The sequence below is a fragment of the Microtus oregoni genome, unplaced genomic scaffold, assembly GCF_018167655.1.
Source record: "Microtus oregoni isolate MIOR12 unplaced genomic scaffold, Mior012 000016F_ref0000370, whole genome shotgun sequence".
Classification (NCBI taxonomy): domain Eukaryota; kingdom Metazoa; phylum Chordata; class Mammalia; order Rodentia; family Cricetidae; genus Microtus; species Microtus oregoni.
In genome coordinates this window covers 18,138,072-18,163,974 of record NW_024543075.1, presented here as the reverse complement: position 1 = coordinate 18,163,974, position 25,903 = coordinate 18,138,072, and the positions used below count along the sequence as shown (strand labels likewise).

The following is a 25,903-nucleotide window of genomic DNA, read 5'->3' as shown; positions in this document are numbered from 1 at the left end:
GGTCTCCAAATGTAACGGAAACAGGGTGCGCTCCCTTAGCATCCCTGAGAGCCACTGGCCTCTCGGCCTGCACAACTCTCCAGGCAGACCAGGGTACCCCAGTGGCCAAGGCAAAGAAGTCCCAGGGTACCTAGAGGCGGGAAAGCCGGGAGCGCGCCTAGAACACCACGTGACTCCTCGGGCCCGCGCAGGCTCGCCGGGCAAGCGCGGGGGCGGGGCGCGCGGGGGCGGGGGCGGAGCCTGGCGCGCGGCCCCGCGGGTGACAAGGAGGGCGGGAGGGGCGGGGCTGCGGGAGGGGCCGCGGGGGGAGGCGGGAGGAGTGGAGATGGCGGCGGCGGCTCCGGGGGGCGGGGGCGGGGAGCCCCGGGGAGCCGCTGGGGTCGGCCCGGGGGTCCCGGGGGAGGTGGAGGTGGTGAAGGGACAGCCATTCGACGTGGGCCCACGCTACACGCAGCTGCAATACATCGGCGAGGGCGCGTACGGCATGGTCAGGTGAGGGGGCGTCCCGGGGAGGGGGCTTCAGAGTGGGGGGACAGCAGGTGCGTGCCCGGGACGTGGGGGTCTGGGGAGTGTCGCAGGAGGGATCATGCAGCGACTTCTGGGGGATCGGGCGCTACTTTCTCCAGGGAGGGGGTTTGGAGCTTTGAAGCCACCTTGGATTGTTAAGGGAGGGGCAGCTGGGGGACCCTAGAGAAACAGGGTGGCGCTAAGAGGATGAGTGTTCTTGCTGAAAGGGGAGTGAAGGACCCTTCAGCAGGTAGTGGGAGCCTTGGTTCCCCCTGGTGAGGCGGTGTCAGAGAGTTTCAGAAAGAAGAGCAAAGCTCAGGGTGGGGCAAACCTTTGCACCCCTGCCCCTGACAAGGGCAGACGCCCACAAAAGGATGAGGGTTCCGGAGGGGTGGGGGTCTGCCTTATTTTGTGGGATACGGGGTTTGTGAGTTCTCGCTGCCCCACTGTGTGCTCTGGGCCTTTGTTCATGTGGGAACAGCCCTGCGACCCAGGTACCTCACAGAGACCTACCCCTCTTTATCTCTTTTCTCCTGTCCCATTACTGAATCTTCTAGCCTATATTGGCTTCATCTACATCCTCCGCTCGGGCTCCCGTCCCCTCTCCCTGTCTTGGATTGAAAGAGCCCTGTTTGGGAAAGGGGAGGAGGGTGAGGGCAGCTAGAAATGGAAGAGGGTCCAGGAGAAAGGAAGTCAGTGAGTGGCCACTCTTCCTCTGTTTGTGAAGTCACTGAAAGGCTGCCTGGCTGGTCCCCAGCTTTTCCCCCTGGAGATTCCAGGCCTTCACAGCAGGAAGGAGCCAGCATTGTTTACAACTTGGCCAGAGCCTCTCTCCCCGGCCCTGCCAAGGCCTGGGTGGGGCCGCCAGGCCTGGATTCCCCCTTTGCAAGGCCACATCTCTCTGGCCCTTTCAGCTCTGCTTATGACCACGTGCGCAAGACTCGAGTGGCCATCAAGAAGATCAGCCCCTTCGAGCACCAGACCTACTGCCAGCGTACACTGAGGGAGATCCAGATCTTGCTGCGATTCCGCCATGAGAATGTCATAGGCATCCGAGACATCCTCAGAGCACCCACCCTGGAAGCTATGAGGGATGTGTATCCTCCACCTTGGTCACAGCCCTGAAGTAGACCGGGGGACTTGGGTTCGCTTCTTTTGTGACACCCAGCAAAAATAACTTTAGCAGAGAGCCCACAGCGCATAAGCACACACTGGCAGGCCTTCAGTGGATCCTGGTGTATAGCAGCCAAGTGAGGTGGCCTTGGACAAGTCGGTTTTGCTCTGTGTCCCAGTATGGTATTGTGTGGGGGAAGTGCTGGGCAAAATGATCTCTATGGGCGCTTTGTCTACTGACATCTGCAGTTCTGTGACATGACCCAGTCTCTGCCCACAGCCCATTCTTGCTTAACAGACTCATGATTCTTTCTTTGGAGATCTCAGCCTGGAAGACAGGCAGGAAAGAACGCTGGTATAGGGCATGCCTAGGGTTTTGATGGTCCCAATTTAACCTTCTAACGTCCCTGAGAGATGAGCTGTACCACTTCCATTTCAAAGATGAGGAAACTGAGGCCCCTCATGGGAAGTTTGGCAGTGCCTTCTGAGGGACATGGTATGTGGGGGGGGAGCGTGTGGAGTCTTTGAGACCACTGTATATTGCTAAGGAGGAACATTTGGGGGGGCTCTAGAGTCACAGGGTGGAGCCAAGTCTTTGCACCCCTGTTCCTGGCTTCACCAAGGGCACAAGGAAGGATAAGGGGGCTGGAGGGTCTGTCTGGATTGGAAAGCCGAAAATCGGCTGTTTCTGTTTCTCGCTTCCTCTCTTCCCAGTTGGCTTTCTTGGAGCCTTCCTACTTTTCTGAGAGCCCCACCCTAATTACCTGTGGACTTGCACCTTGCCCAGGGAATGCAGTCCAGCCTTTGTTGCCCTTGCCTAGTTCAAATATCTAGTTCACTGTCCATATCTACTTCCTGCTTGGCTGCCGTGTTAGCAGTCCGTGACACCCGTGGCCTCTTCCCTACCCACCCCTCCCAGTCCCAGGACTCATTGGACAGCATCTGTATCTCTCGTCACGTGAAATCCCCATACTCTGGGCTTGTGGTGTGATCTTAAGCGGGTGACTGCACCTCTAGACTCCCACACTCGTGAAGCAGCAGGGTTGGGCCATGTGTGTGTCTGCATGTGCTGATTCTTTCATTGAGAAAGGACCTCACTTTCTCTGGCTAGCCTGAAATACAGGATATAGTTCAGGCTAGCCTGGAACTCAGAGGTCCAGCTGCCTTGGCCTCCCAGGTACCACCAGGCCCAGCTCACATGTCCTGTGTAGGATAGTCCAGGCTTCCTTTTTGAGAGAGTATCACTATGTCTCCCTGCTTGGCCTGAGGCTAACTTATTAGACCACGCTGGCCTTAAATTTCTAGGGAATAATCCTCTTGCGCCTGCCTCTCAAGTGCTGGGATTATAAGAATGAGGTTTGGTGCTCAGCCCCTGGCTGCTCCTCCAAAGTCAGGCAAGATGACATTTACTTTGTTTATTTGTTTTGCTTTGGTTTTTTGGTTTTTCAAGACAGGGTTTCTCTGTGTTTTCCCTGGATATTCTGGAACTCACTCTGTAGTCCAGCCTGGCCTCAAACTCACAAGACGTTCACCTGCCTCTGCCTTCCGAGTGCTGTGCACCATCACCCAGCTGTTTGTGCTGAATCTTTGTTTTATCTTCAAGTCTAAAGGGACTTTTCGTTCTCCGCCTTCTGGTGTATGGTCACTCCGTAGGAGCATGGTTGGGAGTGTCTCCTCACTTTTCTGGCACAAATCATTCCCATAAGGCAGGCATTTATTTTAAAGCAAACAGTTACTGTGTGCCAGATGGCGTTCATGCATTATCTCATTTAACCCACTCAGCCGCCACATGGCTCGGCCCATAGAGTAACAGTGTTTTTTGTTTGCTGAGCATCTCCATGGGGCATCTTTTTCCTCACAGCCGTGCTCTAAGGAACAGTTACTCTCCCTGCTTGTCAGATGAGGAAACTGAGGCGTGGACAGGTAGAATGGGCACATCAGACATGAGTGGGTTAATTCAGAACTGCTGTTCCTCTGAAGTTCTCCCACTACAATTCGTCAATACCCTCATTTGCCACATAGGGAAACTGAGGGCCCAGAATAGATGTGCCCTGCACACCCTCAGCTCCAGGCTTCGCTTTGTAAGACTCATGAGGTCAAGGGGCCCTTGCTGGAAGGAGTTTGTGACCTTCTGGTCAGAACCTGTTTTCCTTAACAAAGTCTCCTGCTGCCCCCAACCTGGGGGTCTCTGGAATCCTCCTCAGCTACATTGTTCAGGACCTCATGGAGACAGACCTGTACAAGCTGCTAAAGAGCCAGCAGCTGAGCAACGACCACATCTGCTACTTCCTCTACCAGATCCTTCGGGGCCTCAAGTATATCCATTCAGCTAACGTGCTCCACCGGGATCTGAAGCCCTCCAACCTGCTTATCAACACCACCTGCGACCTTAAGGTCAGAGGCTGCATGCCTGCTTCTTCTTCCCTGGGTGTGGGGCACCACCAGTAGAAGCATCCTTGGTGCATGGCAAGCAAGAACAGCATAGGCAGAGCAGGGGCACTTCCTGGGCTGTGGGGGCCTTAGGCACCTAACTCAGTGGCCTGGGTTTGATTTCAGATCTGTGATTTTGGCCTGGCCCGGATCGCTGACCCTGAACATGACCACACCGGCTTCCTGACGGAGTATGTGGCCACACGCTGGTACCGAGCCCCAGAGATCATGCTTAACTCCAAGGTAGGAGAGCAGCCCACTTTTACAAGAAAGTCTTGGAGCTATCTCTGGGCCTTGGCATAAGCCCTTTGGCACTTGGGCTCTGGCAAAATGTAGAGATTGGAGATTAGAGATTCCCTAGCCTCTGTTCTCTGCCCTTTGCTTGGTGTTGGATCTAAGTTGGTTGTAGTGCTTGGCCCAAATGCCAAGAAGGCACTGATAAGGCTGACCGAGGAGCTGAGCATATTCTCCTCCCCAGGGCTACACCAAATCCATTGACATCTGGTCTGTGGGCTGCATTCTGGCTGAGATGCTCTCCAACCGGCCCATCTTCCCTGGCAAGCACTACCTGGACCAGCTCAACCACATTCTAGGTGAGATGACCTGACTGGCTCACGGTGATGGGAGTTATCGGAGATGACATTTCTGGAGGGTGAGAATTGGGGTACCACATGTGGAGCCTCCCCAGCATCTCACGGTATTTCTGTAAGGTGTTCTTTCCCATTTGAAAGATGGGAAAAACAAGGCTAAGGCCTATACCTAAGGAAGACTGCAGCCAGGATTTGAGCCCAGCACTCCCTGGTCCTCAGCTCCTTGCTTCCGTCACTGCCCCATTGGGTTGATGAGGAGGTGGCTGCAGGTGGCTGAGCTTGGGTTCCTGTTCTTGCTTCCTGACCTGTTCTCAGAAACAGGACTTGACATCTTAGCAAAACAACTGGTTTGTCCACAGGTATCTTGGGCTCCCCATCCCAGGAGGACCTTAATTGTATCATCAACATGAAGGCCCGAAATTATCTACAGTCTCTGCCCTCGAAAACTAAGGTGGCTTGGGCCAAGCTTTTCCCCAAATCTGACTCCAAAGGTGAGTGAGACAAAGGACTGGGGGTAGGCTAGAGCCCAGCGGCAAAGCTGTATTATCCTAACGCCTGCCTCAGTAAATAGGCCCCTGGGCACCAGAGAGGTGCTGCCTATGGGAGCTCCTTCATCTGTTTTCACGACTGCTACTCCTGCCTTGCCTTAGCACTTGACCTGCTGGACCGGATGTTAACCTTCAACCCCAACAAGCGCATCACTGTAGAGGAAGCGCTGGCTCACCCGTACCTGGAACAGTACTATGACCCAACAGATGAGGTGGGCTGGCCACCAGGAGCTGGGAGGGGCATCAGTATCCCCAGTGCTGGCCTGTGCCTTACTGTCTTTGCCCCCTAGCCAGTGGCTGAGGAGCCCTTCACCTTTGACATGGAGCTGGATGATCTCCCCAAGGAGCGGCTGAAGGAACTGATCTTCCAAGAAACAGCCCGCTTCCAGCCAGGGGCCTCAGAGGCCCCCTAACAAGAACAGACACCCCTGTCCCCCGGGACCTGGTGAGTGGCTCACAACGCCCTTGGCTGCCTAGCCTGGGTGCCTCATCCACGTGTGTGGTACCAACAGAAGGGCCAGGGCCTGCTAGTCATTTGCGGCCCACCTAGTCCTTTGTAAACCACTACCAAGGCCCGTCCATCTCCTGCTGTCATCAGTATCCACTGGAGACCCACAAAGGCGAGGGATCCTCCCACTCTGAGGAGTCACCCCAGGCCTTAGGATGGGGTGCACCACAATGGCTTTGAGAGGAGGCCGCAGTCACAGTAGCACTTGGTGGTGGCTGCTGTTGCTGCAGAGGAGGGAGCCAAGACCCACGGACTGATCAAAGGCACTGGTCTCAGGGGCTCAGTGGGGTCTCCCCAGCTCACTTTGCTCTTCTTCCTTCAGGTCCTGCTCCTACCTGGTCCTTCTCTGCAAATCGTTAGTAATGAACTTTGCTCAACCCGGACCCTGGCAGCCCAGGCTGGACTGAGGGTGGGCCTGGCCATCTTCCACTCCGCTGGGATCTCCTGCTTCAGGCAGGCTCCCCTCACCCCAACACCTGCCCCATCTCCCTGGGGCCTAAGTGGTGAGGTGGCCCCAGAGCTGATCTCCGCTGCTCTGCCTTTATCTACCCCGCTAGCCCTGGCTCTGGCAGACCATTCTGGAACGGAAGGGCCACGACTGCCCTAGGACCTGTGCTATAGAGGGGTGGAGGGCACTGAGTAGGGACCCAGGCTAAGCTCTGCCCTACTCAACTTGTTGGAACTCCACCCTGTTTTCCCCGAAGGAACATTCCTAAGTCTCAAGGGCTAGTTTCCCTGAGGAGCCAGGCCAGGCCAAACCCTCTCCCTCTCAAAGCTGCCACATGTAACGCCCTTGCTGCTTCTGTGTGTGGGTTATTGGAAGTGGAGGTGGGGCCCGTGGAGAGCTGGTGCCCCTCCCCACCTCCCTGTGCCTGTATCTAATATATAAATATAGAGATGTGTATATGGATGACCCTGCCTCCGTCTCTGTGTGCCAATGCGACCCCCAGCATGCTGCTTTCACGACTGACCCCTGCATGCAGCTGTGGCCTCACATAGCCACAGTCTTTGGCTCAGCTGGCCAGGGGTGAGGATGGGTTATAAGGTGTTCCAGACTCCTGGAAAGGGGTCAGTTTTCTTTCAGTCACTGTGTTCCCTAACAGCTTCCTGTTTAACTGGCTGGGGTGATTTGTCGTGACTCAGGAGCACCCTACACCCCAACATTCCTGGGAAGTGGCAAAGGTAGTTATAGATCCTGGCCACAAGCACTCATGGAAAACAGGAAGTTCTAAAAATGGTGAGGGGAGTTGCTCACCACCACCCCCCCCACACACACACACAGTCAAGAACAGAAGGGGTGCTGGGATCTACAGAAGGTCTGTGGACATGAAGCCCAGGGCTGCCTGGGTTCCTGTGCCTGCCCCAGCTCTGGGACATACTGCAGTCTGGCCGGGTGCCAGCGGCATAGCAGCAGGCTCAGCAGGTCCTGGGGCGTGGTGCTGCCCAATAGTAGAGCCAGCCTACACCGGCTCAGCGGGCAGACTCAGCAGCAGGCAGCAGCAGACAACAGAGCCTTCTGGGACTGGGGAGGCTGCACTGTGGCAGGCGCCTGCGGTAGGAGTGAGGCTATGATCCCTCTCCTGTACTTGGCTCTGCCCACCCTGGGCAGCTACATCATGCTCTCTTTCTTCTTCTTGCGCCGACCTCATCTGCTGCACACAACCCGGGCTCCCACCTTCCCTATCCGCCTGGCTGCCCACCGTGGAGGTGAGCTGAGTCAGGGAGGCGGGAGGCGCTGGCAGCCACTTGGGGCGGTGTGAGCCTAAGAAGACAGGTGCCACAGTGGGCAGCACATAGCCGAGTGAATGAAATAAAGACAGAGGTGAGGAGAGCCACGGGGGCCTGGGAGGCATGGAGCAGGGAGGGAGCCAGTTCAGCGTGGCTGATGGGAAGAGAGGAAGCAAGTAGGAAACCATCAGGAAGAAAGGAAGACAGGAAGGAAGGTCAGGCCAGGCCCTAGGGACCCACCCAAACTGCCTCACACAGGGTCCGGAGAGCGGCTAGAGAACACCATGGAGGCAATAGAGAAGTAAGTCCGACATGTAAGGTTGTGGGGTGAGCTCTGCAAGGCAACCAAGGGTGCTATTTATCCACTTCCTAATTTGGGTGTCTTGAAGCCCCTGGAATTGTACAGGTGGGGTCATATGTCCCACCATAAATTCTGTCCCAATATCTCCCCTCCACTACATGCCCTGGTTCTTCCCTTGTCCTCTTCCCCCACCAACCTTTGCTCTCATAGTTCCATGGCCCAGCGAGCAGATATCTTGGAACTTGACTGCCAGCTCACACGGGATGGCGTGGTGGTAGTATCACACGACAAGAACCTGTCCCGCCAGTCGGGCCTAAATAAGGATGTGGACAGCCTGGACTTCCAGGTGAGCTCTGCAGCCCCTCACACTGAGAGCTGACACTCGTGCACATGCTTCCTAATGTCAATCTCCGCCCTCCACAGGAACTGCCCCTCTACAAGACAGAACTGGAGATTTATTTCTCACCAGGTAGGGTGTGGACAGCCAGCCCCGCACTGCTTAGCCACCTCTCATATACTCTCCCTACCCCCCCCCCCCCCAACGCTCATCTATCTTACTCTGACCCCAGTTTTTGTGACCCAACTCCCAGGCCATTTTGCCCATGGGTCAGATCGGCACATGATACGGTTGGAGGATATATTCCAGAAATTTCCAAGGATTCCCGCGATTGTGGAGATCAAAGAAAAAAATGAAGAGCTCATCCACAAGGTGGTACTGAAGCCAGGCAGGTGAGGGCAGGTCCAAGAGAGGCCTGACTTCCCTTACTCCCTGTGTTCCCATCCTAGGTAGCCAACTTGGCTAGGAGCTTTGACCGCAGTGAGATTACTATTTGGGCTTCAGAGAAGAACTCAATCATGAGGAAGTGCAAGGCTGCCGTGAGTCCCTCTTTCTCTGCTATGGGGCTAGAAGCCACCCAGTCCAAGGAGCCTACGCTAGAAGGGCCCAGTATGGCCCCTGGAATTAGGTTTGAGCACAGTCCCCAAGAGTAGGATTTGGAGAAGTAGGAGAACGTGACTGTGTGCACTGGTGCCATGAGGCCAGTACTAGGGAACCCCCAGTACTGGCTGTGCTGTTCGGCTGTTACTGTAACACAACCTCAAGAAACACTGGCTATGCTAGTCCGCTGTTATGGTAACGAACCTCAGGAAACACTGGCTGTGTTGATCAGTGTTACTGTAACAGAACCTCAGGAAACACTGACTAGGCTGGTCAGTGTTACTGTAACAGAACCTCAGGAAACACTGGCTGTGTTGGTCAGTGTTACTGTAACAGAACCTCAGAAAACACTGGCTAGGCTGGTCATGGCTCACAGTTTTGGAGACTTTAACCCATAGTCACTTTGTCCCAATTGCTAGAGGTAGAGAGGGCATGAGAAACAGCCACTTGCTAATGGCGGCTGAGGAGTGAAGACAGTGCCTGGTCTGGCTTCTTCCTTTTTCTCCTTTTGTTTCATCCAGACTCCTAGCCTACAGAAATGGCGCTGCCCACATTCAGGGTAGGGTTCCTCCCTCCCCTAGCTAATTCTGTGGAAACATCCTCACACACCCCACAGGTGTGTTTCACCAAACTCCAAGGTACTACTTCTTAATCAAGTTAACAGAATTAACTACTTCTTAATCAAGTTAACAGACTTAACCATTACATTGTTCAAGGTGTGACTTTGATGTCCTGCCCTGGTCCCCTTGGCCCTTGCCAACTCTGCTGGTCCCCGCTTCTCACTTCTCTCCTTGACACCCAGAACCCCGACATGCCAATGGCCTTTACCATATTGCGATCAATCTGGATACTTCTGCTCTACTACCTGGGGCTGCTGCCTTTTGTCTCCATTCCTGAGAAGTTTTTCTTGTGCTTCCTGCCCACCATCATCAACAGGTACCAGGGGTGAGAGGGGGCTTGGAAACACCCTGCTCAGGCCACACTGCCCAGGACCTGTGGAGGAGACCCAGGATCCCCAGTTCCCTAAGAGTTCCCCAAGAGTCTTTAAATTGTGTGTGTGCGTGTGTGTACATATGCCCACCTCATGTGTGCAGTGACCTACAGAGGCCAGAAGAGGGTGTCAGATCCCCCAGAACTGGAGTTACAGGTGGTTATGAACAGCACATGAGTGCTTAGAGCCAAATTCAGGTCCTCTGAATGAACAGCAAGTGCTCTTAACCACTGAGCCATCTCTCCAGCCCCAAGGCCCTTTAGAGAGGGCAGCGTTTGTTTTATTGAGACAGAGTTTCATGTATATTAAGCTGGCCTGGAACTAAGTAGCTGAGGAAGGCACTGAATTTTTAATCCTCCTGCTTCCACATCACTAGAGCTGCGGTTATAGTCATATACCACCACAGCTGGTTCTAGTCAGGGCCAGACACTGAACCCAAGGCTTTTTGTTTTGTTTTGTTTTGTTTTGTTTTGTTTTCGAGACAGGGTTTCTCTTTAGCTTTGGAGCCTGTCCTGGAACTAGCTCTGTAGACCAGGCTGGCCTCGAAGTCACAGAGATCCGCCTGCCTCTGCCTCCCGAGTGCCACCACCCGGTGAACTCAAGGCTTTGTGTGTGCTTGCGGAACAATCTACCAACTGAGTCACATCCTGGCTTGTTTGTTTGTTTGAATTTGTTATGGGATGTGTGTGCCATGGTGTGCATATGGAGGCCAGAGACAACCCTCTTTCCGCCTTTGTGTAGGTTCCGGGGATTGGACTCAGGTTGCTAGGCTTTCATGGCAAGAGCCTTTATTCACTAAGCCAGTGTTTCTCAACCTATGGGTCGAGACCCTTTTGGGGAATGAATGACCCTTTCACAGGGGTAGCCTAAAATCATCAGAAAACACGGGTATCTACATCATGATTTATAACGGTAGCAAAATTATAGTTACGAAGTAGCAATGAAACTAACTTTATGGTTGGGGTCACCACAACATGAGGAACTGTACTAAAGGGGCACAGCACTAGGAAACCACCACACTAAAAAAAGGGGGGTGATCTTTCTTTTTTGAAACAAGGGTCTCACTATGTAGTCCAGGCTCACCTCAAATTCTCAGTCCTCCTGCTTCAACCTCCTTAGTGCTGGGATTATGGGCCTGTGCACTGTAGTTCTTGCCTGGCATTCATGAAAACTAGGGGGTCTGTGACCCCCTGACTTGCAGGCAAGTATGTTATCAGTATGCAGCTGTAGAAGAAATTCACTCACTCAATACGTTGATGGCAAATGTCTCTGGTCAATGTAATTGTAGTAGTACATGATAACGTGGGCAGGCCAGTCTAGGAAATATAACTGCTGTGCCTGGATCAGGCCCTCTGGGCTTACAGCCTGGCTTTCTCCTTCTCTAAAGGTGAGTCAGTCCATTGTGCAGCAAGCAGCACTGTTAACAAAGTAATGTAAGAAGACGTATTAGGAACTAGATACTTCCTTAGCGGGGTGGGAGGGGGCCTGCCTTGTCCTTGGCCTTTCTGACAACTTCTCCAGGATTGTCCCCAAAGCTCTGGTTCCGCTATGTGGTTCTCAAGAAAGCTAGCTAGCCACACAGCCCCTTCCAAAGCATTGCACTGGCAGTGTTTACACAGGGTTAAAGGTTTTCACAGACTGGGGGAGTATTTGACCTTTATCTTATAGCACCCCATCCTGGGAGGGAAGAGGCACGACAGCCCTGTTAGTGTCAGCTATGCTGAGAGTTTCTGTGACTTGCCCAGGGTCACACAGCTTGAAATATTCCAGAGCCTGACCTAGGACATGGCTCTAAAATCACCCAGGGAGGAAAATAAGCCATGACAAGAAGCAGTGTCTCATCTGAAACAGCTGTCCACGTTTGGGCACTGTGTCAAACACCTGTAATCCCAGCACTCATGAGGCCAAGGCCAGAGGGTTGCAAGTTCCAGGCCAGCCTCAGCTATTCTTAAAACCCCACACAGACTCAACCAGGAGGACCCCCGTGACGTCCTGGAATCAAGTTGGTTCCAGGCCCATCGCTGATGCACTTCTGACCCCCACTGTCTAAACTCAGTTCCCTGTGCTGAAGATGGGAAGAGGGACAAGCTCTTAAACCAACGACTCCAGGACACAGTAGGCTCTCACTGAGGGATGAATTATTCCTCCAGGCAGCTTCATAGTTTCTTCAGGCTAGGCCAGGGGTGCACTGGTCAAGGAGTCATTCCCACCACATCCCTGTGATGGGGGTAGAGGGGCACGGACAACACCAAGGAGCTGACCTCACCAGTTCTCTCCACAGGACTTACTTCCCATTTTCCTGTGGATGGATGAACCAGCTGTCAGCTGCAGTTACAAAATGGTGAGGCGGGCAGGGCTGCCGGGTGGAGGTGTCACACAGGGACCTGCTACTGTCCTTTGTCCCCTCTCATCGTTGCCTTTGCTATCCCCATCCTTCCCCAAGGATCATCATGAGGAAGAGTCTGATTCAGTACTTGCAGGACCGAGGGGTGCAGGTGAGGACTCTGACACTGCCCCAGCAAGGAGCTGGTTCCCGGTATATACCTGGTAGCACAATCTCCATCACACTGCAATCGGAGGTGGATCATTTGGGCAGGATCCCACCCCTGAGTCTCAGTTTCTTTGCCTATAAAATGCAGAGAATGAGCCAGGCAGTGGTGGTGCATGCCTTTAAATCTAGCACTTGGGAGGCAGAGGCAGGTAGAGCTCTGAGTTCAAGGCTAGCCTAGTCTACAGAGCAAGTTCCAGAACAGCGAGGAAAGAAACTTGAGAAACACAGAGAAACCCTGTCTTGAGCCCGTTTGAATGCAGAGAATGGTACCTGTAGCTCTTTTGAATGTGCACCTGGGATTAATCAGGGATTGATAATTTAGCGTCTGCTGGAAAGGCCCTGGGAAACCAGGCCCAGCCCACCCTGTTGCTCTGCCTTCATCAGTGGTCTATGGGAATAGTGAAGGCATTTTGGTTTGGGTTTGAGTGTTTTTTTTTTTTTGTTTATTTTTTATGTGTAATAAGTATTTTGCCTATATATATATCTGGCCTGACGTTGAGGCCAGAAGATGGCGTCAACTCCCTTAAAGTCGTGGTTACAGATAGTTTTGAGCTGCCATGCAGATACTGGGATCAAATCTGTCCCTCTGGAAGGGCAGAGTGCTTTTAACTGCTCAACTATTTCACTGGCTCCTTTTTGTTGTTGTTTTGAGGCAGGGCGTCACCATATAACTCCTGCTCTATAGACCAACCTGTCCTCTGACTCACAGAGATCTACCTGTCTCTGTCTCTTGAGTGCTGGGATTAAAGGCATGTGTCACTATGCCTGGTCATGGTTTTGTTTTCATTTTTTTATTGTCTTATTTTATGTGTATGGGTGTTTTGCATGTATGTATACCTGTGTACCACATGTGTGCCTGGTACCCAAAGAAGTCAGAAGAGGACATCAGATACCCTGGAAGTGTAGTTACAAATGGCTGTGAGCCACCATGTGGGTGCTGGGAATCCAAGCAAGGTCCTCTGGAAGAGCGGCCAGTGCTCTTAATCACTAAGCCATCTCTCCAGCCCCTGGTTTGGTTTATTTTTCTTTTTTTTTTTTTTAATGTAGACCAGGCTGGCCTCAAACTCATGGCAATTGTCCTGCCCCTGCCTCCATAATGGTGGAGTTACAGGCATAAACTACTGTGCCTGACCTTGGACATTAAATCAGCAAGCCTCATTGAGATGGTTCCAGGCATCTACCAAATGTGGGGAAAAGAAATGAAGACCGACAACCCCATGCGGGATGTGACATCACAGCTAAGGACAGGAGTCAGTACTATGGGTCATGGGCAGACGGAGGTGGGATCAGGCAGAAAAAGGACAGGGGAAGACAGCTCTTGAGGAGAAGGACATCACAGGTAGGCATATCCGAGCTTAAGCTTGGAGAGCAAAAGTCTGGGCTCAGAAGAACGGGGTGGGTTCCCTAGGCTAAGCGCAGCAGAGGTCAGTTAGGCCTGTGACCCGCAGCACGCAGGAAGGGAAGCCTTTGAAGGCTGGTGCAAGAAACCTGACCTAGACAATTCAGAGTGAGACTCGCTTGTACACAACACGGCGACCCTATGATGGGGGAGAGTGTCATTCATAGCCTGAGGCCATCATGGACAGGAGTCAACCTTGGGTGACAAGAGCAGGGAGCGCCCAGGCTTGGCTCCTGCCTGTCCTGGTGTCAGTGAGGCTCTAGAGAACAGCTCTTCCTTACCAGCCCTCGCTCACCGCTGACCTCCACGTGTTTAAAGATGGGACCCTCATCTGTGAAACCCAGACAGCAGAGATCCGGTGAGCTCCTGGAATCAAAATCCCATGTCATCCAGGTGCCCTGGCTCACACACCTAATCCATGGGAAACTGAGGCAGGAGGATGGTGAGTTTTAGATCAGCTTGGGCTAAATAACACTCCCTGCCTCAAAAGAACAAGACACCTGACTGGAGAGATAGAAGAAAGAAAAAAAAAAGCAAACAGGAAAAAACCCAAAAGACAAAACAAAGACAAACAAGGAGGGCATTGCAATGGCTAAAGGCTTCTGCTATCAAACCTGATGACCTGGGTTTGACCCATAACTCCTACGAGCTATCCTCTGACCCACACACCTGGGATGCTGTGCACCCACCCCCACATAAACAAACATAATCAGATGTTTAAAAATTAAAACCCAGTGGCTGGGGGTGTGGCTCAGCGGGCAGGGCGCTTGCCTAGCAGCCGCAACGCCTGGGTTCAGTTGCCAGCACCAGGTAACACACATAGTGGCTCTCGGTTGAGAGCGCTGGCTGCTCTAAGGCGCACCCAAGTTTGGCTCCCAGCACCAGTAATCAGTGGTTCACAATCACTGTAACTCCAGCTCCCAGGGATCAGATGCCCTCTTCTGGCCTCTGTTGGTAACAGACATAACACCATACCTATAAAATAAATAAGTAAACCTTTTTAACAATTTAAATACAAATAAATAATAAAAAACAACAACAAAAAGCAAAACAGAAACAAAACAACAGGTATAACCTGAGCACCTGGGACACGGAAGAAGAATGACAGAAGTTCGAGGTCACCACCAGCTGCGTAGAGAGTTTGAGGCCAGCTTGGTTACAAGAGACCCTAACAGAGAGACGAGACCTAGGAAACTGTAAAATAATTAGTGATAGGCTGTTGAGTATTCAACTTAAAAAATATATTACATTTGTATGTGTGTGTTGTGTGTACGTGGGGGGGGGGGGGGCACATCCCGCAGCGTACACACAGAGGTCAGAGAGTAAGTTATAGGACTTTCCTTCCACCATGTGGATGCTGGAGATAAATCTCAGGTCCTTGGGTGCCTTTACCTGCTGAGTCACTTCACTGGCCCTGGGTTGTGTTTTTTGTTTGTTTTGTTTTCCAGGGCTTTGGAAACAGTGTTACACCATCGAGCAACATCCCCAGCTCTTGGGTTGTTTGTTTGTGACAGGTCTCATGTAGCCCAGGCTGGCCCTTGAACTCCCTATAGAGCAGAGGGTGTCCTTGAACTTCTTTTCCTCCTGTCTCTTGCTTCTTAGTGCCATAAAAAGAAACAAGCACCCACCACTGCACCCGGATTTCACCTTCTGTTTTGTTTTTCAAGACAGGATTTCTCTGTTTAACAGTCCTGGCTGTCCTCGAACTCATAGAGATCGGCCTCTTCGGCCTCCCAAGTGTTGGGATTAAAGTCGTCCACCTAGCTTTTACCTTTGTTTTTAATAGAATTTCTTACTTGTTTTGAGACAAAGTCATTCTATAACCTTGGCTGGCCTAAAATTTACTGTATAAACCAAGCTACCAAGCTGCCCTGGAACTCACAGAGATTCACCTGCCTCTGCCCTCCTGAGTGTTGAGACTCCTTAATTTTAAGTTCACGCACTTATTTATGTATTTATTTTTGAGACAGGTCTTGCTATATAACTCTGGCTGACCAGCTACTCACTGTAGCCCAGATGGCTTCAGAATCTTTCACCTTCTTGCCTCAGCTTCCCGAGTGCAGGGCTTATAGGCACACACCGCAACACTTGACTCTAAGATCATACAATTTAAGTTTTGATAACAGTTGTGGGGTTTTTGTCTTGGTTTGATTTGTTTTTTGTTTTTTTTGAGACAAGGTTTCTCTGTGTAGTCCTAGCTGCTCTGAAACTCACTCTGTAGACCAGGCTGGTCTCAAACTCAAGAGATCCGCCTGCTTCTGTGTCCCCAGTGCTGGAATTAAAGGTGTGCGCCACCACTGTCCATCAATAATAGCTATGTTTAATAACCAGTCTGAAAATTCCTAAAAAGGTTACCATCAGCTCTAGCTCACCATTGCTGAGAAGTCTGTGCAGAAGAGGGGGTGCCACCTCCTGGAAACTAAAGGAAGTGTTGGGTAGATTTGGAAACTAAGCTGGTCCTTCTTTCCCGCTCAGGTGCTATTTTGGTGCCTTAATGAAGAATCGGATTTTGAAGTGGCCTTCAATCTGGGGGCCAATGGTGTGATGACTGATTTCCCCACAGCCCTGAGACACTACCTAGACAAGAAGGAAGAACCAAAGCCCCCTGCTTCCTCAATCTGAGGCCCTGTTCTCTCTTTAAGAAAAATAAATATTTTCTCGTCATGGATCGAAGGGTTGGAGGGTCAGTCTTGAGGACTAAAAAGATGGGACTGTCACCCAGCATGTAATGCTTACACACCATGAACACAGCTCTGGGTTAGATGCATATTGCGTGGGAGGGCACACAACATCTTTGAAGAGATCAAGAAAACCTGAGATTAGCTGGGCCTGGTAATGAACATCTTTACCTCAGTACCTGAGAGGCAGAAGCACGTGGATCTGTGAGTTAGATGCCAGGGCTACAAAGTGAGACCTCCTGCCCCCAAAAAAGTCTGGGAGGCCTAATTAGGCTGGCCCACTTGTTCTGCTACATTCTACACCCTGTGCCAGCTTGGCCTTCACTCTGAAGCATGTTAACCCAGGTGTCCTGAGCCCAGACTCTAGAGATCACAGATTCAGTGGTTTTCCTGAAGCCATTAAGAGACCCAGGCATACAGGGACCTGATTTCCCTCACGTTGCTGCTGTCGGTCTCCTTTAACACATTGAGCTGCAGCAGGCAGGCATGGGGGATCACAGGCTTCCCACTGTACCAACTGTCCACTTTCTGATCTCCAACACTGGGACTTAACTCTAATGGGTATTCCTGATGCAGTACTTTTCAGGCCTGCTGGGTACTGGGATTCTGCAATGAACACAAGTCTATGTAAGCCAGACACATGTTGAAACAGACATTTCCACTGGGATCAGACCTACAATAGCCTGGGGGCCAAGCATCCCAGAGGATGTCCGGAATAGATGATGTCCAGCAGTAGAGACTGGCTCCTAAAGCTTTGGTTCTGGGAGTCTACTAGCAAAAGGACACCTTTAGGCCTTTCCTTCCAAGAGTCTGCTCCACGTGCTTGGGGAAAGTGAGACTTCCAACTTTGACTCTTACCATCTGGATAATCTCTGGAGAGGATCTCTTCTTCAAACCTCAGAACCTGGTCAAATGGAGAAACTACAGGATTGTGGGAGGGATTACCAGACTGGCCGGCGGATTAACGAAGACAATTACGACTATTTCTCGGGGGGCGGGGGGTGCGTACAGACACCACCTCCTACTAACCCCACGTCGGGTTAGAATCTTTGTCTGTTCGAGCACCAGGGATAGCTATAGGCGAAATCAGGCCCGGGCACCGACTGGCTTCCGAGCTTAGGCTGCGAGTCGCAACCGCATTTCCGGGCGAGCAGGCAAACTGAAGCCGGGAGCAGGGGGAAGGGCAGACCTGCCTGCGCTGGCCGCCGTATGACGCGCCCCCTCATTTGCATGCGGCCCTCCGATTGGCCACGGCGGCCGCCGGGACAGGAGGCCGGCCCCCTCCCCCTCCCGCCGCAGCCGCGGCAGCAGCTGGTCTCGGTGTAAACAAGTCGAGGCGGCTGCGATCCGGGCCGGGGGGGACGGCGCCCATCAGGAGCGCCCCCCACTCCCAGGCCAGGCTACCCCGCGGACCGGGTCCTCCACGCGCCCAGGCGAGGTGAGGCCTGCGCCGACGTCGCTGCGCGTCGCCCCCGCCCCGCAAGCGAGGACTGCCCCTTCCCCCGCGCGCGCCCCCTCCCATCCCCTCGCCCCAGGTGAGCCCCGGGGTCTCAGGTAAGGCTTGGCGACGCAGGTAAGATGCCCTCGGCGCAGATGAGGCTCGGCGCCTCCAGGTAAAAACCCCTCCTCTCCCCAGGGGACCCTCCTCCTTTGATGAGGCCTCCTGCCTCCTCCAGGTGAGAGACCCTTTCCCCAGGCGAACTCCAGGTATCCCACGTTTGCCCTGCCCCTCGTCCAGATAGGGTCCCAAGGACTAGTCAAGCCCCGTACTCCCTCGAAACTAAAAACTGGCAGCCCATCCACTCTGAAGCCCCTTCTTCCCGTTTCAGATGCCAGCTCAGCAGGGGTGAGGCCAGAAGCAGGTGGGTGACTCACCTGGAACTCCTCCTAGCCTCAGTTTACCCGCTGATGCAACCTGAGGCCTCCTCAGTGAGTCAAAACTGAAATGACTCTGGTCCCTGGTGAGACTGCTGGCTCTAGGGAAAGGAGAGAGCAGCCAAGTGTGACAGAGTCCCCATAGTTCTGGGCTTGCCTACAGATGTGTGGCCTTGGTCCTGACAGCCCACCTCTCTTCCCTGGCAGGCACTGGGCTCCCTCTGCTCCCCGTGGGCCGCTCCCCGCGTGGGGCCACTGCCCTTGGCCCCCGCCATGGTGCGGATTTCGAAGCCCAAGACGTTTCAGGCCTACTTGGATGATTGTCACCGGAGGTATAGCTGTGCCCACTGCCGAGCTCACCTGGCCAACCACGACGACCTCATCTCCAAGGTGAGCAGGCCACATTTGAGTCTAGAATGGCAGTGGGCTGCCTGGCAACTCCCCATCGACAGCCCTAACCCCTTCCTCTCGTCTTCCCACTACCCTCCAGTCCTTCCAGGGCAGTCAGGGACGTGCCTACCTCTTCAATTCTGTGTGAGTATTCACCTCCTTCCTTTCTTTTCCTGACCTCTGTTGTGACCTGTGACCCCTGGCATCATGCCCAGCCCATATTCCCAGAGTCCCTTGTTTCAGACAGGAAGCCATGATCAGGCCTGTCTTAGAGCCAAACACAGACACTCAGTATACTAGCTAGAGGGGAGCTCTGGGGTGCTGAGACCCTCCCTGGGACCACCCTTTGTCCCCACAGGGTGAATGTGGGCTGCGGGCCAGCAGAGGAGCGGGTGCTGCTGACAGGTCTTCATGCTGTCGCTGACATCCACTGCGAGAACTGCAAGACCACCTTGGGCTGGAAATATGTGAGTTCGTGATCTCTGACCCCAGGCTGGCCTTTGATCTAACCTCACATCCCTTCTTCCTCGAAAGCATTCACCTTTCAGAGTAGGACCTGGCCCAGCACAGACAAAACAGACTTTCTCCCAGTGACTGCCGTTGGTCCTTTGCATTCTACAGAGCTTTGAGGATGTTCCGCTTCCCTCAGAGGCACCAGTGCCCCATCCTAGAGACGAAGAGCAAGTAGCGTCAGCATTTATTGAATGCTTGTACGCCACGCGCTTGAGCACACTTGGCGTATAGTCTCTCACTCAGTCATCACAGCGGTTCTGATGGCAGAGTCTATTCCGGAAGACAGGGAGGTCTGAAGGTGTTAGGACATTTGCCCCAGATTCCATAGCTAAGACCCTGCATGGATGTGGAAGTTAGGTGCACAGATCCCTGCACCGCTTGCGTAGCTTCTGATGCTGTCTAGCATCTGATTTCACAACCTCAAGTCTCATTTCCTTATGTGGCACTGGAGCATAAAGCCACTAGCTGGGGTGGAAGATCTTTATGAATATCAGATTGGATGTAACAAAGGGGGTGCTTTTGGGAGTGTACAAGGAATTGGGTTGGAAAAAGCATTACTTGGAGTGGTTCTTGTGAGCTGGAGGCCCCAGTCAGAGACAGACAGTCCTAACCTGACTTTACCTCTGGCCCTGCTGCAGATTTTCTGTGTGTCCCTGGACCCTCTGAAGTTCCTAAAAATGTGCCCTAGGCCAGAAGTTAAAAACTCAAATGTCAGCCAGGCAGTAGTGGCACGTGCCTTTAATCCCAGCACTCAGGAGACAAAGGCGGTGAATCTCTGTAAATTCAAGGCCAGCCTAGTCTGCAGACTGAGTTCCAGGGCTGCCCTGAGAAACCCTGTCTTGAAAAACAAAAAACCAAACTCAAATGTCAGCAGGGTGTGGTGTTATATATCTTTAATCCCAGCACTCAGGAAGTAGAGGCAAGTGATCGCTTGAGTTCTAAGCCCACCTAGAATAACACAGTTCCAATACAGCTCGGGATACATAGACCCTGTCTCAAAAAACAATAAAAACTGCCGGGCGGTGGTGGTGCACGCCTTTAATCCCAGCACTGGGGGGGGGGGGGGGGGAGGCAGGCGGATCTCTGTGAGTTCGAGGCCAGCCTGGTCTACAAGAGCTAGTTCCAGGACAGGAACCAAAAGCTATGGAGAAACCCTGTCTCGAAAAAAAAAAATAAAAACCCTCAAATGTCTAGAAAGCCAAGCAGATATTGTGGATTTGTAAATGGGCAGCATAGATTTAGGGCAGGAAAAGCAGGCTGGGGCAAAATGGAGTGAGCATGTATATTTAGTTTAGTATGTAAGTTATATTGTGTTTTTTTAAATGTGGTGCTTGTAACAAATCCAAGCCCTCCCACATGCTAACCATCTCCAACCCCTAAAGTTATTTATATTAGGCGATCTGCTATCTAAACAAAACTATCTATAGGCTGAAGTGGCCCTCAGGCCACCAGTTTGCAATCCCTGGACTGTGAAATGAAGTCTTCTAGGTACTTCCATGGCCTCCCTGTTGGAGCTGCTGTCATTAATGTTCTAAAGGTACCCACGACTCCACATTCCAGTCCCAGTGAGAAACGGCCCTGCCAGTTCTGTGTTTGTGGGCAGGGAGCTGGGCTTCTCTGGGCCAGTTTTTTCATATATAAAACAAGACCAGTCATATCCCTTTCCCAGCCCCATTGCCTAGCGGTAAAAGTCTTGTCCATGGACAGCAGCCCTTTCTCTCCTTTTCAGGAGCAAGCCTTTGAGAGCAGCCAGAAATACAAAGAGGGGAAGTACATCATTGAACTCAACCACATGATCAAAGACAACGGCTGGGACTGACCTAGCTCCTGACGCATGTGGCTTCACCCTGGCCTGGCCGCCAGGGGGAGCCACTGGTTTCGCTCCTCCTCAAAGGAGCTCAGTAACCTTGGCGCCCCCACAGGGGAAGGATCCAGCTCCTGTACATATATTTTATTGCATGCACTGTGAACTTGGGTGGAGACCAGGAGGGGAATTGCACCCCCAGCACCTCCCTGCGATCTGGCTGGCTTGGATCTCATTTTTTAACCCCTTCTTGTCCTGCCTGTCCCATAGATATGGCCTGTGTGCTGCTCTCATGGCCCTGGTGCACTATCTTTCTGTGAACTTCTCCCACTGGATCCCTCTTATCCGCAGCGTGTCTGTTCTCATTCTGTAGCGTTTGTAAATAATAAAACAATGGAATGGAGACTGCCCGTGGTTCACATGGAATACAAGAAGGGGGACCTGGAATTCAAGCTCCTTTCCTATAGACAGGTTACATTTTGAGCCTCAGCAGGAGGGATGGGGTAGGAACAGTAGGCCAAGATGGTCTAACCTTTGACCTCTTGCCAGTGTATGTCTTGGCTTTAGTGCCTAGGAGGCAGCTTCAGGGAAGGCCACCACTTCTCTGGCTTTATATCCATGCTTGGACTACAATTCCCAGCAACCCCAGCACAGGCTCTCTGTGGCCTTTGCGTGCGTGTGGCGCAGTGCTTACTGGGAAATGTAGTTGAAGTGTTTCTCGGAGCAAGCCCTCACGCCTAGCATGAGCTATCAGACTGTGGAGTTGTGCACTTCCCTCAACTTCTGAGACTTGGAAGTTTTTGAAACTGTAAATTAAGTAGCACTCTAGGCTTTAGTCCTCTGCTGCGGTCTCTTGTGGAAGATGTCCAGTGTCTGGCATGGCATGTCTGCTCAGGCACCAACCCTGCACTTGTCCTCCAGTTCACTTCGCAAGGCGAACTTCCAAGTGAACAAACAGAGGGGTCACCTTCCAGAAAGTCTGGGGCTTTAGGGTCTAACCAGATCCAGATACCACCCCTGCCCCCCACCCGGGCTTCCCCCTCCGTGGGAACGGAGACCAGCTGGCCGGAAGCGCCAAACTGCGTCCCTGTCCTAGCCCTAGGGATCAATCAGGCCGAGGAGTTAATTATGTAATGAGGGGGCAGGGGGTCGGGACTAGTGAAGCCGTGAGGGAGAGGGGAGGGTACCCAGGTATCCGGCCTCCTCTTGGACCCCTTCGAGGCCCCAGGGGTCTCCATTCCAGCCCACCTCCCGGGCCCCAGGGAGGGGAGGGGCTGTGATCTCTGGTTTGGAAGGGGCTGTGCTGTGAGCTATAAAGGGGGCATCTCTTAGACTCTGGACTCTAGCAACGGGACACAAGGCCAGAAGCTACAACATGTACCATCCACGAGAGTTGTACCCCTCCCTGGGGACTGGCTACCGTCTGGGACACCCCCAGCCTGGGGCAGACTCTAGCTTCCCACCTGCCCTGGCAGAGGGCTACCGCTACCCTGGTGAGCGGTTGGATCGGCTCTGGGTAGGGGGCAGGAGACTGGGAATATGTGGTCTTCCCCTGGATCCTCATTCTTCCCACATCTCCAGATTTGGATACCTCTAAACTGGATTGCTTCCTCTCTGGGATTGAGGCAGCCCCCCATACTCTGTCTGCACCCCCTCCTTTGCCCCTTCTGCCAACTTCTCTGGGCCCTGAGACAGCACCACCACCTCCAGAGGCCCTTCACTCGCTTCCTGGGGTCAGCCTGAGCCTGGAGAACCAGGAACTGTGGAAGGAGTTCAGCGCTGTGGGGACAGAGATGATCATCACCAAGGCTGGCAGGTGAGGGATGGCCAAGTCAGTTTCTGGAAGAGACAGACTTCCTGGGGACAGAGCTGTGTTTAGGAGTTTCTCCAGGGGTAGTAGAACCCAGAGAGCAGAATCTGACTGGGGCCTGACACTATCTATGACCCTGGATGGATAGGAGTTACACTGTAACGAGGTTCAAGGATCAGTCCAGAGAGTCTGCAGCTGGGTTTGGGAGCCATTCTATGAAGGGTCAGAGAGGTCAGTCTGGGCCTGGGGCAAGGAAGTCTGGATGGGTTATAGGTTGGCATATGGCCTAACTCAGAAACAGCCTATGAAAAGGGGCAAAGAGCAGCCAGTGACCAGTGTCAGAAAATCTGTCCAGGATCAGGGTCAGTATGTGGCTAAGTCCCAGCTCATCCTAGAAGGTAAGTGCTCAGTGTGTGAGCTCTGGCAAGGTCTCTAAGGCCTGAACCCTTGATAAATCCTGTTTCCAGGACCCGGCACCTATTGTTTCTGAGGAAAGTTAGTCTTGCAGCCGCAGGGATCAGCGATGCACCACGGTGGGAGCGAGCGAGCGACTCAGACTCAGGCTTCAGGAAGAAAGCAGTCTCCCGTGTTTCTGCAGAGTTTGAGGGGGACAGCAGTCAGGAGTCTGGGCAGAAGGGGCAAAGACTCTGAGACAGGATGCTAAGGTGTTGTAACAGAATGGAGAGTGAAGGGGCAAGTGGGGAGATGAACCTGCTGGGGCCTGTCAGAGCCCCTAACCTGTCGGTCCCATCTCCCCATCTGTAAAATGGAGTAAGTCTTCCAGCTCTTAGATTCTGCACTTGAGGATCAATTACAGCTCCCTTGCTCTTACTGTGCCAAAATTGAGGTGCCTGTTGCTAGTTCCTTTGCTGGTGCTGGGCTCACTTGTGCTAGTGGGTAGCTCCAGCCCTTTCCATTCCTCCCCCTCCCCTGTGCAGGCGCATGTTCCCTGCTTGCCGAGTGTCAGTCACTGGCCTGGACCCGGAGGCCCGCTACTTGTTCCTTTTGGATGTGGTTCCAGTGGATGGGGCTCGATACAGGTGGCAGGGCCAGCACTGGGAGCCTAGTGGCAAGGCTGAGCCCCGCCTGCCAGACCGTGTCTACATTCACCCTGACTCTCCTGCCACGGGTGCCCACTGGATGCGACAGCCAGTATCCTTCCATCGCGTTAAGCTCACCAACAGCACGCTGGACCCCCATGGCCACGTGAGGCCCAGGCTGGGACTCCTTGGTTGGGTTTTAGGGTGGTACTGGGTAGAAGATAGGCTGGACCCCAGGTCAGAGAATCACCCCATGTCTTCCCTCCCAGCTGATCTTGCACTCCATGCATAAGTACCAGCCCCGAATCCACCTGGTGAGGGCCACCCAGCTTTGCAGCCAACACTGGGGGGGTGTGGCCTCCTTCAGATTTCCCGAGACCACATTCATCTCTGTGACAGCCTACCAGAACCCTAGGGTGAGTATCCTTGCTTGAGGGAGGGGCAGTGCCCCGCCCGAGCTACTGGGGCCTTGACCTGGATGTGTGTTCTCAGATCACACAGCTGAAGATCGCAGCCAACCCCTTTGCCAAAGGTTTCCGAGAGAATGGCAGAAACTCTAAGAGGTGGGCATCATTCATTCAATGGGTGTTTACTAATTGCTTACTGTGTGCCAGGCCCTGGGAACATGATAGTAAGTAGTAAAAACACTTCTCCACTCTTGATTCAAGAAATACTTGAGGTTTCTCAGCCCTCATACGATGGATATTCTAGTGGGCAGTGCAGCAGACAAAACCAAGAGAAACCTAGGATGTTCTAGTGAGCAATAAGCCACGGGAGGATGGGAAGGACTGGAGGACGCAGCAGATAAAAGGCACCCTGAGGACATTAGAGAAAGACCTGAAGTAAGGGGAAGATACCATGTGGGTGCCTGCCAAAGCAGTGCAAAGGCCCCGAGGCACAAGTGTATTGCAGTGAGCAGAAGGAAAAGCAAGTCAGGGAAGCGACTGCTTACCAATGAGAGACTTGGGTGTGGGCCTGGGGAGAGCCTCTGGTCTACCCCAAGACAAGTGACTGGCTCACTGGCTCACATGTAGACAGTGGCACGTCATGAGGGAGGCTTTCCTGCCTGCAAAGTTAGGTGCAGCAAGGCTCCAGAGAGGCTGCGATATGGCCGACGGCCTGGCCTTTGCAGTTGGGAAGGTGCTGTCTCGGATCTTAATACCCACGGGGGAAAGCACTGACGAGCCAAGTCCAAGTCAGAGAAACCTCTGCTCTGCTGCCTTTTAGTGGCTTCTCTGGCCTTCAGTTTCTTATCTGTAAAGTGGGTATAATATAGCACCTGCCCAACAGGGTGCCTGGGAGAGTTAAGTACTATTAGTGCTACCATCATCATCACCATCATCATTCCCCAGGGAGCGAGATGCTCGTGTGAAGAGGAAACTTCGGGGTCCAGAGCCGGCGGCCACAGAGGCCTGTGGGAGTGGGGGTGAGTGCCGTCCTGATGGTGAGGCCAACTTGAGACACTGAGCCTTCCCTAGCCAACCTGTGCCTTCTGTCTCCTCAGATACACCAGGGGGGCCCTGTGACTCCACCCTAGGTGGGGACATTCGGGACTCAGATACAGAGCAGACTCCAGCTTCTGCTCCAGCTCCTCCATGTGGTGGTCCCAGTGCTGAGGCCTACCTCCTACACCCTGCAGCTTTCCATGGAGCTCCCAATCACCTACCAGCCAGGTAAGGTGCTCCAGGAGGGCTTGGTGTTCCAGGACGGGTGGCCTCTCCTCTTCTGACACCTCTCTCCTGACTTCAGGAACCCCAGCTTCCCTGAGGCTCCAGACCCTGGGCGCCCAGCCCCCTACTCAGCTGCATTCCTGGAGCTACAGCCTGGATCAGGGGGCTCTGCCTATCAGGCCGCTCCATCCTTTGCTCCACATTTCATTCAAGGGGGCCCCTTCCCTCTACCATACCCAGGACCTGGAAGTTATCTGGACATGGGATCCAAGCCAATGTACTGAGCTGAGTAGTAAGCCAAGACAGGGCCTATGCCATCTTCCCTTTAAAACCTCCTGCTCCCTTCCCCCAGCCTGGTAGCACCCTCATTCAAGTGCCCCCACTACCACCAAATGGCTGCCTTGGGCCTCTCTCTCCTCTACCCCTTACTTCACACCTTGATTTCACTCCACCCCCTCTGGCTTCAAAGCTCAGGCAAGGCTGCTCAGAGCCCAGCTGGGGCCAGCTTCCCCTTCTCAGC

The 25,903-nt window shown here is 53.2% G+C and overlaps 4 protein-coding genes across 6 annotated transcripts; all 4 read left to right on the top strand.

The window, feature by feature from the left end:
• Positions 1-294: 294 nt before the first annotated feature.
• Positions 295-6,606, top strand: Mapk3 (mitogen-activated protein kinase 3). Its single transcript, XM_041667280.1, has 9 exons — positions 295-492; positions 1,422-1,604; positions 3,825-4,014; positions 4,177-4,293; positions 4,529-4,643; positions 5,000-5,131; positions 5,291-5,400; positions 5,479-5,633; positions 6,019-6,606. The coding sequence occupies exons 1-8, from the start codon at positions 326-328 to the stop codon at positions 5,599-5,601; spliced, it is 1,137 nt and encodes a 378-aa protein (XP_041523214.1). The 5' UTR covers positions 295-325; the 3' UTR covers positions 5,602-5,633; positions 6,019-6,606.
• Positions 6,607-7,264: 658 nt separating this feature from the next.
• Positions 7,265-16,258, top strand: Gdpd3 (glycerophosphodiester phosphodiesterase domain containing 3). The gene is made up of 10 exons (XM_041667100.1): positions 7,265-7,403; positions 7,683-7,725; positions 7,936-8,071; positions 8,149-8,194; positions 8,316-8,434; positions 8,512-8,601; positions 9,465-9,598; positions 11,935-11,994; positions 12,097-12,148; positions 16,079-16,258. The coding sequence occupies exons 1-10, from the start codon at positions 7,265-7,267 to the stop codon at positions 16,223-16,225; spliced, it is 966 nt and encodes a 321-aa protein (XP_041523034.1). The 3' UTR covers positions 16,226-16,258.
• Positions 16,259-17,561: 1,303 nt separating this feature from the next.
• Ypel3 (yippee like 3) lies at positions 17,562-21,268 on the top strand. 3 transcript variants are annotated; one of them, XM_041665948.1, is made up of 5 exons: positions 17,562-17,719; positions 18,364-18,546; positions 18,647-18,690; positions 18,905-19,013; positions 20,789-21,268. In XM_041665948.1, exons 2-5 carry the CDS (start codon positions 18,430-18,432, stop codon positions 20,876-20,878), a joined length of 360 nt encoding a protein of 119 aa, XP_041521882.1. In that variant the 5' UTR covers positions 17,562-17,719; positions 18,364-18,429; the 3' UTR covers positions 20,879-21,268. The 3 variants fall into 3 exon arrangements, with proteins under 3 accessions (XP_041521882.1, XP_041521881.1, XP_041521883.1); XM_041665947.1 differs by lacking the exon at positions 17,562-17,719 and adding an exon at positions 18,124-18,210; XM_041665949.1 differs by lacking the exons at positions 17,562-17,719; positions 18,647-18,690 and having other exon boundaries at positions 18,473-18,546.
• A 936-nt stretch (positions 21,269-22,204) lies between these two features.
• On the top strand, positions 22,205-25,895 carry Tbx6 (T-box transcription factor 6). Its single transcript, XM_041667121.1, has 8 exons — positions 22,205-22,356; positions 22,445-22,679; positions 23,612-23,879; positions 23,983-24,129; positions 24,206-24,276; positions 25,066-25,139; positions 25,218-25,386; positions 25,463-25,895. The coding sequence occupies exons 1-8, from the start codon at positions 22,239-22,241 to the stop codon at positions 25,665-25,667; spliced, it is 1,287 nt and encodes a 428-aa protein (XP_041523055.1). The 5' UTR covers positions 22,205-22,238; the 3' UTR covers positions 25,668-25,895.
• Positions 25,896-25,903: the final 8 nt, after the last annotated feature.

What these genes read in the sequence shown, in the direction of transcription:
- Tbx6 (XM_041667121.1), top strand. Translation starts at nt 22,239, where the DNA reads ATGTACCATCCACGAGAGTTGTACCCCTCCCTGGGGACTGGCTACCGT. An exon ending in AGAGGGCTACCGCTACCCTG is followed by an intron (nt 22,357 to 22,444) that starts GTGAGCGGTTGG and finishes CCACATCTCCAG; the next exon opens with ATTTGGATACCTCTAAACTG. An exon ending in AATGGCAGAAACTCTAAGAG is followed by an intron (nt 24,277 to 25,065) that starts GTGGGCATCATT and finishes ATCATTCCCCAG; the next exon opens with GGAGCGAGATGCTCGTGTGA.
- Gdpd3 (XM_041667100.1), top strand. Translation starts at nt 7,265, where the DNA reads ATGATCCCTCTCCTGTACTTGGCTCTGCCCACCCTGGGCAGCTACATC. An exon ending in ATGAAGAGCTCATCCACAAG is followed by an intron (nt 8,435 to 8,511) that starts GTGGTACTGAAG and finishes TTCCCATCCTAG; the next exon opens with GTAGCCAACTTGGCTAGGAG. An exon ending in TGCAGGACCGAGGGGTGCAG is followed by an intron (nt 12,149 to 16,078) that starts GTGAGGACTCTG and finishes TTTCCCGCTCAG; the next exon opens with GTGCTATTTTGGTGCCTTAA.
- Ypel3 (XM_041665947.1), top strand. Translation starts at nt 18,190, where the DNA reads ATGCAACCTGAGGCCTCCTCA. An exon ending in TGCAACCTGAGGCCTCCTCA is followed by an intron (nt 18,211 to 18,363) that starts GTGAGTCAAAAC and finishes CTTCCCTGGCAG; the next exon opens with GCACTGGGCTCCCTCTGCTC. An exon ending in CCACCTTGGGCTGGAAATAT is followed by an intron (nt 19,014 to 20,788) that starts GTGAGTTCGTGA and finishes TCTCCTTTTCAG; the next exon opens with GAGCAAGCCTTTGAGAGCAG.
- Mapk3 (XM_041667280.1), top strand. Translation starts at nt 326, where the DNA reads ATGGCGGCGGCGGCTCCGGGGGGCGGGGGCGGGGAGCCCCGGGGAGCC. An exon ending in GGCGCGTACGGCATGGTCAG is followed by an intron (nt 493 to 1,421) that starts GTGAGGGGGCGT and finishes TGGCCCTTTCAG; the next exon opens with CTCTGCTTATGACCACGTGC. An exon ending in ACTATGACCCAACAGATGAG is followed by an intron (nt 5,401 to 5,478) that starts GTGGGCTGGCCA and finishes TTTGCCCCCTAG; the next exon opens with CCAGTGGCTGAGGAGCCCTT.